A 15,797-nucleotide genomic window follows, 5' to 3' on the forward strand; every position below is an offset into this window, starting at 1 on the left:
CTTGGGCCCTGCACCGCATGGGAGACCAGGAGAAGCACCTGGCTCCTGCCTTAGGATCAGCGTGGCGCGCCAGTTGTAGCACGCTGGCCGCGGCGGCCATTGGAGGGTGAACCAATGGCAAAAGGAAGACCTTTCTCTCTGTCTCTCTCTCACTGTCCACTCTGCCTGTCAAAAAAAAAAAAAAAGAAAGAAAATTTTCATAAAATAAGATGGATGGTTCTAAAAAAAAACCCAATGCTAATTATAGAGAAAACCTCTTTATTTATGACTTCAGAAATGTACCACAGTGCATCCTCCCAATATATCCGAATTTTTTGAAAGACATTGTTTGAAAGGCAGAGGGTGGAGAGAGGGTAAGATAGAATTTTCCATCTGCTTGTTCACTCTTCAAATGGCGAGGGCTTGTCCAGGCCAAGCCAGGAACTCTATCCTGGTCTCCCCTGGGGGTTACAGGGACCCAGCATTCAGGCTTTCTGCTGCTTTCCCAGGAGCATTAGCAGTGAGCTGGATTGGAAGCAGAGCAGCTAGAATTCCAACTGGCACTCTGATAGAGGATGCCAGTATAGAAAACAGTGGCTTAATCTGCTCCGCTACAACACCAGACCCTATCTGAACTTTTAACACAATCTCAAGCACCTGCTAGGAATTCAGTATTTATTGGATGAATAAATAAACCAATTGACCAATGTCCTCAACCCAGTGGGAAACTGAAAAAAGGTGACCAGACAGTGCATAAATACCAGTATCATACACACTGTAAATTGAATTATTCTCAAATTTTTAATTCATCTAAGAATCAATTGGAGGCAAAAGTCTTTGTGGGAATTTTCCATAGTATTCTTTTTGGAGAAAGTCTCATCAGGAACCATTGACAGCAACAGAAATATTCATATTTTTTAAATAGCAAGTCATCATTCAGTTTCTCACTGGTCCAGCAGTATCCTAGTTTCTCCTTTAGCATTCTCTCATTTTGTTCTTCCATTGTTTTTTAGGTCTCACACTTTTGTCACAGATCATGAGTAATGCATTTTTTTCCTGTTTTACTGAGATATTTCTAAAATACCCCCTCTTCAGAACTGGTCAAAATATTTCTCATGATTCTACCTATTCTACCAATCACTCTCTCTGCCTACTGAAAATAAAGCCTTGATTTAACTGAAGGACCCTCCCAAGACTCAATAAAGGAAAAGTAAGGAGAAGTGCTTTGCAATCCATAGGGTCATTCATCCAAGTGAATGTTATCACACAATGGTATAATGTAATCATGAATGGAACTGTCCTGATGGAATTAGATTTTCCAGGGTGTATTCCTGAAGCTCAAGGTTGAGGTTAACTGCACCAAATCTCACGGTTGCATCAGTAGGGGATGGGGGTAGAGACGTGGTGGATGAATGCTGATGAGGCATTCACAGTGTCCAGTACAGGCAGTTAATATATTTTGATCTGTTTGCCATCTTTCTCAAAATACAAAGCAATGATTAATGTATTCAATAACACAATAGAGAAAAATACTAATGAAAATGGTACTACAAATATTAATAGAAACATTTCCTTCTGAAATCTGTATTTCTCCATTGTTTGATTTGTTTACTTTAAAAAAATTTATTTTACTTGAGAGAGTTACAGAGAGAGAGAGGCAGAGAGAGAGAGAGGTCTTCCACCCATTGGTTCACTCCCCAGTTGGCCACAACATCCGGAACTGTGCCGATCTGAAGCCAGGAGCTTCTTCCAGGTCTCCCACAGGGGTACAGAGGCCATCTTGGGCCATCTTCTACTTCTTTCCCAGGCCAGAGCATGGAGCTGGATGGGAAGTGGAGCTGCCAGGTCTCGAACCGGTGCCCATGTGGGATGCCAGCACTGTAGGCGACAGCTTTATTCACTATGCCACAGCACCAGCCCCTGATTTGTTTACTCTTAACCAACCATATTCTTTCCATGTACTCCTTCCAATGCACTCTACATTGTAACCACAATGACATTTCTAAATTCTAAAATAAGTATATGGATTATTCATACACATCTGGTGGTATTCAGTCAAATGGTTAACAACTAGCTTTCTAGGGAGGAGATGGTGGAAGGTGGGAGTGTGATTTGTGGCTTCAGCCAATCTCTGCTGTATAAATGTTCCTCTCATAACCAGTTTCAAGCTACCCAAATTATGTTGATTTGTGCTCCCAGAAAATGTAAAATTGGCTCTCACAAGCCAACACTGCTGCACATCATTGCATACATTTTTTTGTCTTTTTTTTTTTTTTTTTGGCAGGGAGAGAGAGAGGGAGAGAGGGAGAGAGGGAGAGAGGGAGAGAGGGAGAGAGAGAGGGAGAGAGGGAGAGAGGGAGAGAGGGAGAGAGAGAGAGAGAGAGAGTTTTCCTTCCATTGGTTCACCCCCCAAATGGCCACTACGGCCGGCACACAGCGCTGATCCCAAGCCAGGAGCCAGGTGCTTCCTCCTGGTCTCTCATGCAGGTGCAGGGCCCAAGCACTTAGGACATCCTCCACTGCACCCCCGGGGCCACAGCAGAGAGCTGGACTGGAAGAGGAGCAGTTGGGACAGAACCAGCACCCCAACCGGGACTAGAACTCCCGGGGTGCTGGCGCCGAAGGCAGAGGATTAGCCTAGTGAGCCACAGCGCCAGCCGCATTGCATACATTTTCAATCACTTCTTACGACTTAGAGTTGCCCTGTCTTAAGACCTGTGATGCATATTCTTCCTTCTCCAAATTTGTCTTTTCTGCCTACTCCTCACACAGTAAACTTTTGTTTGTTCCTTGAATATAAACATCCTCCCTAGATTAGCGCATATTCCTTTATGTTCCTTCCCCCTTCATGATGCTAATGCCCCATCATGTCAGTTGAGAAGAAAATTCTGAAAAATTATCATTGACATTCCCTAGTATCCAGGTTAGAAACACTTCCTATGTGCCTCCCAAGATCCCTAATATTCTTTCTATCATAGCCCTTATTTCTCTGAGTCTATACCTTCCATCATGAGCAATTTGATAGTAGAAACTGCTTCATTCTCTATTGTATGTCAAACTCTAAGCACAGAACATGATACTTAGTAGACCCTCTTTAAGTGATTATTGAATGGATTAAAATATAGAAGAATGTATATTGTATAACTAGATGGCAATGAACTAGTAGAAACAAGCATGGAACAACCTTTGTTCATATGATAAATGAGGAGTTAAAAGCAACTTATGAATATGAATGTTTGGACATTATAGATGTCCCAATTCAACATCAAGAGGGAAAATTAATTTCTAAATCAGAAATATAACTACTTCAGCTGATTCATAAATCAGGCACTGAGATGGAAAGAGTTTCGGGAAATAATTGCTACCTTGAAAAGATGGCCATTGTAGCTATTGGAGGTACAGAAGCCACAACAGACGAGAGAGGGTTTCAGTCTTCCTACAGCACATCAGACCACAGCTGCACCTCATGTTTAACAGAAGCAAGAAGATCACTAACAGCAACACATCATCAAGAAGTGGTGCTGTTTCACAACGGTTTTGTTTTCACTTAAACCTCATAATAACTGATAAGGCAGTTGATGTTATAATGTCTATTTTACATATGAGGAAAATGCACCACAGAGATTAAGTAACTGCCCAAGTTCAGATAGATAATAAGGGTCAGAATATGAAGTCAGATATTATATTCTAAAGCCCTGGTTTTTGTCTTGTCTACTTTGCAGTTTCTCGTGGTCCTTTGAAGAACAGACATTGGCACTGTTTTCAAAGTCCCCAATTTAAACCATCATTTAGGTATATGTACATCCCAGTAGTTGACTGAAATAGAGTCACTGAGGCTTATTCAATCCACCTCAAACATAGTGAAAATTTATCTTGGTGATTTTTTATTAATTTGGCAGGTTTTTTAATGCTGATGTCAGCTAAAGTCAAGAAAGTCTGATTTATTGTCCTCCCCACTGGATGGCTGGAAGTTGGATTTTAGTAAGAATACATTATATAGGGGTATTATATTACCTTCCTTCCTTAAGCCTTATGAAGTAATGACTTATGTGGGAAAGGAGAACCAGTTTCTAGAAATAACTTTAGAGTAATGATCTGAAATCCAAGAATGCCTAAAGGATTATATTTGTCCTCCCATACTCAGAGCATGAAAATAGAATTTACAATTAAGATAAGGAAGATTGAGTTAGAGGTCCACGTTTCTCATGATTGGTGCTATCATAGGAGGATTGAGTTTTACAGGTTCATGTTCTCTTGAGTTCTTGGATGAATATCCTACTCATTGGAGACTTTAGCAACTTTAGCTTGAGTATTCATCAGGATGGCTTTCATCAGGAGGTATTCCTGATTCCACAGAATCGGAAGGTGAAGAAATCTGCTGGAAAAGAAAACATCGGTCTCTAAGAATAGTGTCATCGTCTCCCTCTTCTACCATTTCTTCCTATCATCACGATCATCAATAATACTTATTTACATGTTGTTACTATACTAAAATAAACATGATGTTATGATTGCATACACAATCCTCACAACAAATGTCAGAAGAGAATAAAAATATTATTTCAGCTTTACAGCTAAGATACTGTATATCTAAAAAGAATTTGCAATTTTTCCTGGGTCAAAAAGCTAGAAAGCTAAAAGTTACAAGAAGATAAATTTAATTCCAGGTACCAAAGAAAAAGGCTTCTTAAATATTAAATACAAGGTTTCCACTTGCTTTTTCGCAGTTGAATGTTTTCCCAGACTTCATTCTGTCTTGAACATTATAAAATCTCTAATCCATGAGCCCCCAAAACTCATTTTCATATAAAAGTTTGTTTCTAGTTCCAAGAGCCAAAAACAACTTCAAATCCTACAGGATTAGCCATTTCAACAAACTTACTGGTCTTGAAGCACAGCACTTCGCTTTGGACCACATGATTGAGATAGAGGTGGTTATGCACAGTTCCAGCAAGGTGAGGATGAGCATGAGAGATACCAGGCCCTAGGGGATACAATGCCCATGTCAAACCAAGCGGAAACATCCGGAGGGAGAAGAGATCAGCAAGAAGCCAGACCATAATATTTTCCTCCCTCATCATGGAAAAAGAGAACCATAAATTAGACTGAAGATAGATACACACAAACACTGTAGAAGGGATACAATTTCAATCTAAAAGCATAGAGACATTTTCCCTTAAGAGAGAGATGAGTTTGAGAGACAGTGTTGTGATACAGCTGGTTAAGCCACTGCCTGCAATGCTAGCATTCCTTAGGATTACTGGTTCAACTCCCAGCTCTTTTGATTCCAGTCTGGCTAATGCACCTGGGAAAGCATCAGAAAATGGCCCAAGTGCTTGGGCCCCTGTACCCACATGGGAGACCTCAATAAATCCCCTACTCCTGGCATCAGCCTGGCCCAGTCCTGACTGTTGTGGCCATTTGGGGAGGGAACTAGTAGATGAGAAGATCTCTCTCTCTCTCTCTCTCTCTTCAGCTCTGCCTTTCAAATGAATAAAATATAATTTTTAAAAAGAAGAAAGAGGTGTGATGTATTTCTATATCAATTCATACAAGATGGTCAACAGAGGGAAGAAATTGTAAACCCAAAATTCTGACACTATCACTAACCCTCCCAACTGGAATAGTATTAAACTAGGAGATAACAGACAGTTTATGAAAATGAACACAAATAAGTCTAACACCATTTCACTGATGGTAGCTCATAGTGGTTTAGGCATTTACATTATCCCTAGAAACTAAAACACAAAGCTGAGATCAACACCAAATGAATTGCTGCTGGACTAGTGATTCTTCTATTATCACTGGGGCACCTGGAAGAAAAGTAACATGAAAATTTCTCCTGTGGAATAATACTACCAAGTGCACTGAAAAATAAAAATCTGATAAAAATAAATTTAGATAATTAAAAATATAATGCTGTGAAACTATACATATTTCCATGAGCAGAGTCAGAACACGGGAGAATTGGGGAAAATTCAGTATGCTTATGGATTACAGAAAATCAGAGTCAAAATGGGAAAATTTGAAGAAAAATATTAATTTCTAATATGGCCTAAGAGGTAGAATATGTACACATGAACAAAACATAACATTGGAAGTTTATTAAAGAACTTCCCTTTTGAAATACCATACTGCAGTAAATTCAAAAGTGAAGTCACTCAATACTTCATTAAACATTCCAGACTATGGAGATAGTTGTAAAGTTCTCAAATTTGTTGTATTCTGTAAGAGCATATAAAAATAAAATTTTAAATTGAATCTCCCTGGGAGTATAAGAAGTAATTTTAAGAATAATATAATACAATGTGCTGAGCGATTATAATTACTTATCAAATGTTAACTTATTTAATTCTTACAGCAACCATTTAAAATGAATATTATCCTCATTTGAAAAATGAGAAAATAAAAGCATAATGAGACTGTCTTCTGTGCCCTTCATTATAATGTTAATAGGTAGCAGAGCCAAGATTCAAATCAAGATATTATAGATGGGGCCAGTGTTGTGGGTAGCAGGTTAAGCCACTGTTTGCAACACTGGCATCCTATATGGGCACCAGTTCAAGTCCCATATGTTCCACTTCTGATCCAGCTGAGAATGACGGCCCAAGAACTTGGGACCCTGCACTCACATGGGAGACCTGGAAGGAGCTCCTGGCTCCTGGCTTTGGCCTGGCCCAGCTCTGGCCTTTGCAGCCATTTGGGGAGTAAACCAGTGGATGGAAGATCTCTCTCTCTCTCCCTCTCAGTAACTGTGCCTTCCAAACAAGTGAACAAAATTTAAAATATCATGGATGTACCTTATGTACTATTTTGTGTGAATTTTGGATTGTTTAAAGTATTTTACATATAATCTATTTTTAAAGAAACATACATTTGATGTGGAACCCATGTAAATGCATAAGTCCAGTGACTGTGAGGACTGACAACTTTTGAGTGAGTTGCTATTAATTGCTAAATTCAATGAGAGAAAAACAACTCCAACTAGTCCAATTATAGCACTGGCAATGTTCATCCCAAAACTGTTCTGCATCTAAAAGGAAATAAGAATTTTCAGTTAGTATATAGCACATATTTTGTTTCCCTAGCAACAGTTCTCTTACTCAAATATTGATTGGATAATATTTACACACTGAGCAATATCCTAGATGTAGGGCAAACATTGATAAACACAATTCTCCACCATGCACTTTCCATTATAGCAATAGACAAAGGAAACAATAGCCAAAATAATAGGCAAATTGTACAATGTTTTTGAAAGTAATTAATATTATAGAGTGAAGTAAGAGATAAAAATCGGCTAATGAGAATCTGAAAATCCAGAGACAGGAGTAAATGTGTCTGATGTCAAACAGGAATGACACATGAAAAGGGACAAAAATGAGCTGAAAGTGTTAGCCAAGAGAGTTTCTGGGGGATGTCCTTTTAATGAGGAAACTCCCACTTCAAAGCCTTGAAGCTAAAGGGCTCCAGGGCAGCCAGGGGGACAAGGTTGCTGGAGCAAGTAGACAATATTAGGAAAAGAAGACAAAGTTCAGAGTTAAGTAATAAAGGTCTCTGTAGATCAAGCAAAGGTTCCAAATCAGAAAATTACAGAGCTGTTGGAGGATTTCAGGAAGGGGTGACAAACTGAGGTTTATGAGTTAAGGGGATCCTTCTGTCCCCACTACTGAAGAGAAGCTCAAGGGTGGGAGCAGGAAGTCCATAGAGGAGAGAATGGTCCATTGGATAAAGTGTCATCAGCAGAAAGATAAGGTCAGACTGGGACATAGCCTGAAGATAGACACAGCAGGATTTACTCACAAACAGGACTCAGGATCTGTGAAAGAAAGAAGAGTTAGATATATACCAAGGTTTTGATCTGGGAATGCAGTTTGGCTGACATGAGAAAGACTAGGCATGTAGAAGGCTTGAAGGGGAAGATTAGGAACTGAGCTTTGGAACTTTTGGATATGAAAATGGAAGCAAGTAGACATGCCAGTCAAATACTCAGGGGAGAAAACTAGGCTGGAAATATACACTAAATTTAATATTCATGGATAAACACATGTTATTCAAGTCCAGGAAAATGAATGAGATCTCAACCCATAATCATTGCTTTGATGAAGATTAGGTGGAAAACTTGAAGTCTGTAGCACCTCAACATTAAAAGGTCAGGGGGAATGAAAGGAACCAACATAGGAGATTGAGGAGGAGAAAGCAAAAGATGAGCCTATTGACACATGCTGGGAGCCGAGTGAAGAAATTATTGGAAGGAAGAGTGAATGACCGTATGTACTAAATGTTGCTCATAATTAAGATAGATGAGAATCAAGAATTAACCACTGAGGCAGGTATTTGACTTAAGACACCTGTGTCCCTTATCAGAGTACTTAGGTTCCTGTCCTAGATTTGCTCTCAATTCCAGTCTCTTAACGATGCAGGTCCTGAGAGGCAGTATTAATGGTTCAAGTAGATGGGTCTCTTTCTTCCACATGGGAGACCTGGACTGTGTTCCTGGTTCCTGGATTTGGCCTGGCCCAGCCCTGGCATTTGCTGCCATTTGGGGACTGAATCAGCCAGTGGAAGATCTCTCTCCTTTTCTCTCTCCCTCCTTCCCTCCACCTCTCCCTCTCTCTCCCTCTCTCCCTCTCTTTCTCTCTCTCTCTCCCCATTTCCCTCTGTATCTCTACCTTTCAAATAAATAAATAAATCTTAAAGAAAGCGAGTAGTTCCAGGGCATGGTAGGGAAGAAAATAAAGTCTAACAAAAATGGATTTAATTGAAACTCGATAGACAAGAATTGGAGGCATAGCATGAATAACTTCTTTAAAGGAGCTTAGCTACAGGGGGGGGGGGGGGGGAAGTGCCTGTAATAGCAAGGGAAAATATGTCAAGGTGAATTTTCTCTTTTTAAGTTAAGAACAGTAATTGAATGCTTATGCATTTATGAGTGAGTAAAAAGAATGGAATCCAAAATTAAAGGAGGGGGATTAGATTCACCCATGGTAAGAGGCTAGAGTGATAAATACATTGGTATAGACTGGCCCACTGGGTATGTAGAATAAAGGGGATATGAAAATTCTCTTCCAACAGCTTTATTTTTCTCAGACTAGGAAACAAGGTTATCAACAGAGAGTAAGAATGAAAGAAAAAGGATTAGCATTGAGATAAGAATAGGATGATAAAATAGCTTCTAAGAAGGAGGGGAAGTGAATGAATTGAACAGGAAAGTGAGGATAAATGGCTATATGTGCACTGACTGCATACACAGAAGAGAAGTGGGTGTTCTTTGATGAACAACTAAAGGAATAGAGTTTTTCATATTCAGTTTTGGAACCAGTGGCTCAAAATAATTAGAATTGACAAAACTTGACAGCACATAAAAATTAAGATACCGTTTTCTAACACTCATCACACATTCAGAACAACCATCCCAGGTAGGATATTCACCATCTGGTGACCTACCATCTGAATGCTTTAATTTCCTCATGAATTACATAAAACACAGTGTCTCAGCTGGATTCACCAACCTCTACTTTCCCCCTGTTAAAGGATCTTTTTTTTCTGTTCTTACTATTGTCCTAGAAAAAGAGGAAGAACTGCCACTTACCAGCATTCTTGTGGGTTTCCTCCCAGCTGCAACAGACAAGGATCCTGAACTAATAAACTGTTTGAAAATAGGAAGTAAAGTAGATAAAGGAATGAGTAGCTACCATTTTTTTTCTTGACCATCCTTTGATTAACAGACACATTTCTTATCTCCTAAGCCAGGCAAACCACATGGCAATTCTCCAATACTCACTTCCCATTCAATATTTTTTAGTATCTATAAATCTAACATATAGGTATTAAATTGATATTTGGGACTTAATTTGAACTAAGGAAATGTGCCTTCTTTGAATCAGAAAGATATTGGCTTTTTAAAAAATTATTTGTATCAAGAATTGTAAATCAAAGCCACAGCATGCAACCTCCAAATAACGTCCAACCACACTCTCATAAACATTTGTAACAGTGATGTCGTAGAAGCTATCCATTTGTGGGAAATACAAATACTCACGAATACAGCGCCCCGTATCGGATAGCCTGTGTAGAAGGTAAAGAAAAAGAAGTGCCTGAACGCATGGGACAGGTATTGTAAGGAGGCCAGAAAAACACCCAGAGCCAGAATCATTGCTCCATTCAGGATCTGGATGGCCTGCAAGGAGAAAAAGAAGTGAGAAGTCATATAATTCCACTTTAATTTTCCTCAGAAAGGAGATGTAAATGCTTGAAATGGTGTAAATGTCAAGCCTACAGAGAGAGAGAGTATAAAGACCATGAGGCTGTCATAGCATTGGTATATAGTTATAAAAATGTTGCTTCACTGAATTTTAACAGTATGTGAAAATACACCCTTCTTTCCCCTACACTATGATCATTGTTAGGAAGCCCTCACTTTGTGATATTAATATCCCTGTTTTCAATGAAAACTACTACATATGTGTGTGTGTGTGTGTGTGTGTGTGTGTACTATATACATATAAAGTGTACGCATAGGGAGTATATGTGGCAAAATGTTAAAAATTGTTAAATTTTAAAGCTTAAAAATAAATTTAAAATATTTTTAAAGTAAAAATAAAATGTCAAGCCTAAATAGAAGGACTTATACTGAAATGTTGCTTACTATAGTAGTCCCATCAGTTCCAGGGGCAGCCCTTTTTCTTCACTTTCTCTTCTTTCTTTTCTCTTTCTCTTCAGTTTCTACTTATTCCCACAACTCCTCTTCTTACAGTGTCAAAAGACTAGCGATATGGCTGATCAGATAGCTCAAGTCCAAACATCTTCCCAGTATGCTTTGGACTCACAACAGATTGAAAGCAGATGAATGGCAAGCAGTGTTCTACTCAGCCTTTTCATCCACCCAATTTTTTAAAACATTTTGTTTCAGAATAGTTTTAAATTTACAAAAAAAAAAAAAACTAAGAAGTAGTTTTTATTTTATGGGAACTAACAAAGAGTTCCCATATACCCCTCACTCCATTTCCTTCATGAACGTGTCATAAACCCATTTTTCTAACTGAAGATATAGAATATGAGCTTCCTAGAATTCAGCCTCCTGATTGGGCATCATAAGAGATCGAAGGGCCTTGGAATCCATTTTCCAAGGTTTGGTATGATGCTGTCTACCAGGAGAGAATGCCGCAGCATTTCCGTTTGTGGGGGCTATAGTACATCTCAGTCTTTTCTTCAGTTCTTCATTGAGTCAATGAAGAATAACTTAGAATGTATTCCTACGGGCAACGATAACATTTTCCATGTGATATTTAATTTCTTCCCTTTTAAACCAATATTTTGAACAGGGCCAACTCACCCCAAGGGCTTGTAGTTCTCCCTTCTGATAAATGTTTGACTCTTCAATGGACTGGTATGAAGAAGTACTCACTCCCTCTGGTTCCGGGCTGCCTGGGAAACCAGCTGCTGAGGCTGTCTCCGGCAATGCTTTATCAACTTCTTGGGAAGCCATTGATGATTTTTATGGCTGTCATGGAAAAGAAATCCAAAAGCTTGTGCTTTACCTTCTACCAATAGCAATCATATTTTTTTTAGTTTAAGAGAAATGGTCTATTCTGTCTGTTCAACAAAAAAGATTCTTCATGGATGGGGCATGTGGTCGGAAGAATAATTTGTATAATGTTCACTTCCAATTGTCTTAAAGCAGTAGATACCAACGAATCATTGTAATCAGCCTGGATACTTCACGTGTGTAAAGAATAATTCTTTTCTCATTTCCATGTGCACTAGCAGGCCCATGCCTCTCCTCAACCCAATCATCAAATACAAAGTTCTTCTGACCAGTAGTCACTTGTATGAAGAGGATGGCTCTAGACAACATCTAATGACAATAATTATCATTTATTTAATGTTGATGGTTATGTTCCAGACACTGTCTTATTGCTATGAATGTACTAATAATATATTTAACTTTTCCAACAACTCTATGTCTTAACATTATTATTTTCATTTTACTGATAAGAATAATCAAGGCATATAGATTAAGAAACATACAAAATTGTACAGGTGATAAGTGATTTCAGATTCTACTAAAGACATTCTACCTAAAGGCCCAACACTTTATTTTTAAAGCAAGGTTTGTTAGAATCAGAGACCCCAAACAGAGTGCCATGGGGGGAAAGGGTCAACACTTTCAAAGTGAATACATTGCATGTGGCACTACATAAATGGTAATAAAGCATAACAGAAGCAGTTTGAGGACTATGGAGGAACCAGATTCAAATCCAGATTTGGCCACTTACTAGTTGTATGATCTAGGGTTCACCAAACCAACACCTCAGTCTTTACAGTTAAAAATGTTACATCACACAAGTATACACAGGATGCTTGTACTTCTGAATGTTGAGCAGTACAACTTCCTGATGCATACATAGTCCTCCAAGGCAAAGCAATTGCAAAACTCTTACGTGCTTTTCTAACTGATGAGGTGGAAGAGATGGAATTATCAATCCACCAAGCGCTGCTGAATTCTGTCAAAACTATTGACTGAGTTTAGAATAACATCTTATTTAGTACTTTTTGTTAGAAATTATAGATTCATTTTCTAATAGATATATTTTTGTCAAAATAAACATGCCATACCCCTTCATGATGTGTGCCTTTCTAATTCTCCATTGTAAGGAGTACGTATTACACTTATTCAAGTGTGATAACAAATCACTAAGACACTAATTTTAAAATTAGTGTTCTGGGGGCTGGCGCCATGGCTCACTTAGTTAATCTTCCACCTGTGGCACCAGCATCCCATATGGGTGCCAGGTTCTAGTCCCGGCTGCTCCTCTTCAAGTCCAGTTCTCTGCTGTGGCCCAGGAGGGCAGTGGAGGATGGCCCAGGTGCTTAGGCCCCTGCACCCACACGGAAGACCAGGAAGAAGCACCTGGCTCCTGGCTTCAGATCAGCGCAGTGCTAGTCATGGCAGCCATTTGGGGAGTGAACCAACGGAAGAAAGGCCTTTCTCTCTGTCTCTCTCTCCCTCTCACTGTCTAGCTCTATCTGTCAAATAAATTTTAAAAAATTTTAAAATTAGTGTTCTGAGGGCCAGAACACATTCTAATTTTGTCACACTGGGAATTGCTATAAAAATTCATAAAATTTTCCTATGAAAGCCATTTACAAGATCATTATAAACTTCATAAAATTGTCTCACCAATATTGATTTTCAGCTAGCATTAAGGAACATTATCTATTTAAATGTTAATAAAGGTATGGTGACAAGAAACTCTTACCTTTCCTGTTCAAGGTCATGCACAGAAATCAAAAGTGAAGAAAAATCAATAAAGTTTACAACCAATCTATTTTAATTAATGTTTATGTAATTATGTAAAATAAGTGTAAGAAAAATTCAAGATAGAATAACCCTATTTAAATTATTTTGTGATTGGGACACATATTTTAGATGAAATATCTAATAAGCTAAGATTAAGTAAGGTGGGGAGTACTCTCCTTTGTGATCAGATGGTTACTTGCCTAGCTCTCTGGCTTCATTCCTAACTCTCTTCCATCTCAAAACTCAGTCCAGCCTTGCTCCAGTTCTGTCAGTCTCTACAACTGCCCTCAAATGTTTCCAATCCTTCTCAGCACCATTCCCCTCTCCTGGAACACTTCCCACCAAAGTTTCACCTAGAAGATTTCTGCTCTTCTACCAGGCTGTGTCAGCCCCACATCATACTTTACAGGACACCTGTTTTAGTCCTGACAAAGACTGGATGATGCACCTGTTTCAGCTATTCTCAGAATTTCCCCAGCTTCCTTCCTCAAACCACTTCATCAGTCTGAGCTCTTATTGCCTCAATACTTGTCTCTCATTGTCTTCTTACCCAGTTAACTCCCATGTCTAGAACAGTATCTGTAGCACAGTGGGCACTCAGCTAAGCCACATTTAATAAACAAACATACCCTGAGCCCAGCCCCATGTAGCCCATGGATCATAATGGAAAATATATCTACAAGCACAAGAGCCTCTCTTATCATGAAACTCCAGAGCCATTATGGAGGGAAGAAATCTATTCTAACCACATTATACAAGTTGACTTTTAAAAAAAAAAACAATTAGGGAGAATTTTCAGGCTTCAGATAAAACAGGCTACGTTTTACAAATTTTGGTCAATTTGGCTTTTAAAAAGAATCAAGAAATGTAGATTTCCTAAGGACCTACCTAGTTCATTTCACCAATCCAGTTTTTGGTGTGTGGCAGGAGCTGCTCTAACTGCTTTATTCATGTTAGCCAATTTAGTGCTCACACCATCCGTATGAGTGGGCATTGCTCTTAGAATCTTTCGATTTTACAGGTGAGACAGCTGAGGAACAGAAAGTTAATTAACTTGCTTAAGACCACATAGCCGGCCGGTGCCGCGGCTCAATAGGCTAATCCTCCACCTGCGGTGCCAGCACACCGGGTTCTGTCCCGGTTGCCTCTCTTCCAGGCCAGCTCTCTGCTGTGACCTGGGAGGGCAGTGGAGGATGGCCCAAGTCCTTGGGCCCTGCACCCGCATGGGAGACCAGGAGAAGCACCTGGTTCCTGGCTTCAGATCAGCCCAGTGCACTGGCCACAGCGGCCATTGGAGGGTGAACCAAAGGTAAAGAAAGACCTTTCTCTGTCTCTCTCTCTCTCACTGTCCACTCTGCCTGTCAAAAAAAAAAAAAAAAAAAGACCACATAGCCAGAAATTTGAGGAGCTAGGTATCAGACTATAGTTCTCTGGCTCTACTTAGCATTACACTAAAATTCATTCACCAAACTCCAAATCTCAGGGATGTCCAAACCACCCTCATTATCAGAGCTGCAGGCAAACTCAAGTGCATCCACTAGTACTTAATACATCTAAGGCCTAAAGTGTGTGTGTGTGTGTGTGTGTGTGGTTCCATACTGGCATCTTCCAAAAGAAATCACTGTATTATTAAGTCTAGCATCTTTTCTTATGGTGTCGGAGTACCTATCACATTCTAAGGGGAAGCCATCCTCATAAAAAAATATTCCAACTCTCTACAATGTCAACCAAACAGAAAATCTTGCAGACAACCCTGGAGGCCCACTGGGAGGCACCTTTAACAGAAAACAGCTGGGGGTTTCTATGGAGAGGGGAGCAATAAGGTTTACCTTGGAGGCGTCAGGCTCTGGCAGACCTCTTTTCTCCCAAGTTCATCTTGTCACCAAGCATGATATGTGCAATGATGATAACTGTGTCTTTCCCAGAACATGGCAGGCTCTCTTTCCTCCAGTTTAACGTCTCTTTGCCTTATGCAACACTTTGGTGGAGCTGGTGAAAATGTTTTGCTGAAGACTGTGCCAATCATATCTGTATTTGGGGTTTCTCTGATCAGTCCTGTTTCTCCAAGCCTTCGTGATGATTAGGTAACTGGCACCAGGAGTAACTGTCTTCCGGCCTTGAGATGTTGCTTAACACATTGTTGGAGCAAAAAATAAGAGCAGTAAATGTGGGTAGATCATTGGTAAGGAATGAAGGCAAACCATTGTGGAATGAAAGTAAAACAGTTGTTCATAGAGTAAGAAAAGATATCAGGCAGTAAGACTAGCATCTGGAAGACAGAGGGTGGAGGTTATTTTATATAATGTGCCTTTGAATCTTAAATGCATGATAATATTCAATTTTCAAAGGCTGAGAAAAATTAACTACTTGTCATAGACACAACACTAATTGTGGTTTAAATGAATTAAAAGATCATGTGCAAGTCACCATTCTAAATATCATACATGCATTAACTCATTCCATTCTCACATTGACCCAAGTCCTAGCTACTATTACTAACACTTAATTTCAGGAT

General features: G+C 39.4%; 1 protein-coding gene across 2 annotated transcripts; it reads right to left on the bottom strand.

Moving 5' to 3' along the window:
* Positions 1-3,840: 3,840 nt before the first annotated feature.
* Positions 3,841-15,339, bottom strand: MS4A3 (membrane spanning 4-domains A3). Of its 2 annotated transcripts, none has more exons than XM_008271816.4 (7): positions 15,112-15,339; positions 11,315-11,482; positions 10,022-10,159; positions 9,572-9,628; positions 6,854-7,012; positions 4,862-4,963; positions 3,841-4,357 (listed from the first exon to the last, which is right to left on the bottom strand). In XM_008271816.4, exons 2-7 carry the CDS (start codon positions 11,465-11,467, stop codon positions 4,280-4,282), a joined length of 687 nt encoding a protein of 228 aa, XP_008270038.2. In that variant the 5' UTR covers positions 11,468-11,482; positions 15,112-15,339; the 3' UTR covers positions 3,841-4,279. The 2 variants fall into 2 exon arrangements, with proteins under 2 accessions (XP_008270038.2, XP_069920234.1); XM_070064133.1 differs by having other exon boundaries at positions 3,841-4,354; positions 15,112-15,311.
* Positions 15,340-15,797: the final 458 nt, after the last annotated feature.

Source organism: Oryctolagus cuniculus, chromosome 1, assembly GCF_964237555.1.
Source record: "Oryctolagus cuniculus chromosome 1, mOryCun1.1, whole genome shotgun sequence".
In the NCBI taxonomy this organism is placed as follows: Eukaryota; Metazoa; Chordata; class Mammalia; order Lagomorpha; family Leporidae; genus Oryctolagus; species Oryctolagus cuniculus.

Excerpts from the sequence above, each read along its gene's own strand:
- MS4A3 (XM_008271816.4), bottom strand. The coding sequence starts at position 11,467 with ATGGCTTCCCAAGAAGTTGATAAAGCATTGCCGGAGACAGCCTCAGCA. Across the intron at positions 4,964-6,853 it reads ACATGGGTTCCACATCAAAT|GGCCTGGTATCTCTCATGCT; the intron begins GTATGTTTCTTT and ends TGTATCCCCTAG. Across the intron at positions 4,358-4,861 it reads AGTGCTGTGCTTCAAGACCA|CAGATTTCTTCACCTTCCGA; the intron begins GTAAGTTTGTTG and ends TTTCTTTTCCAG.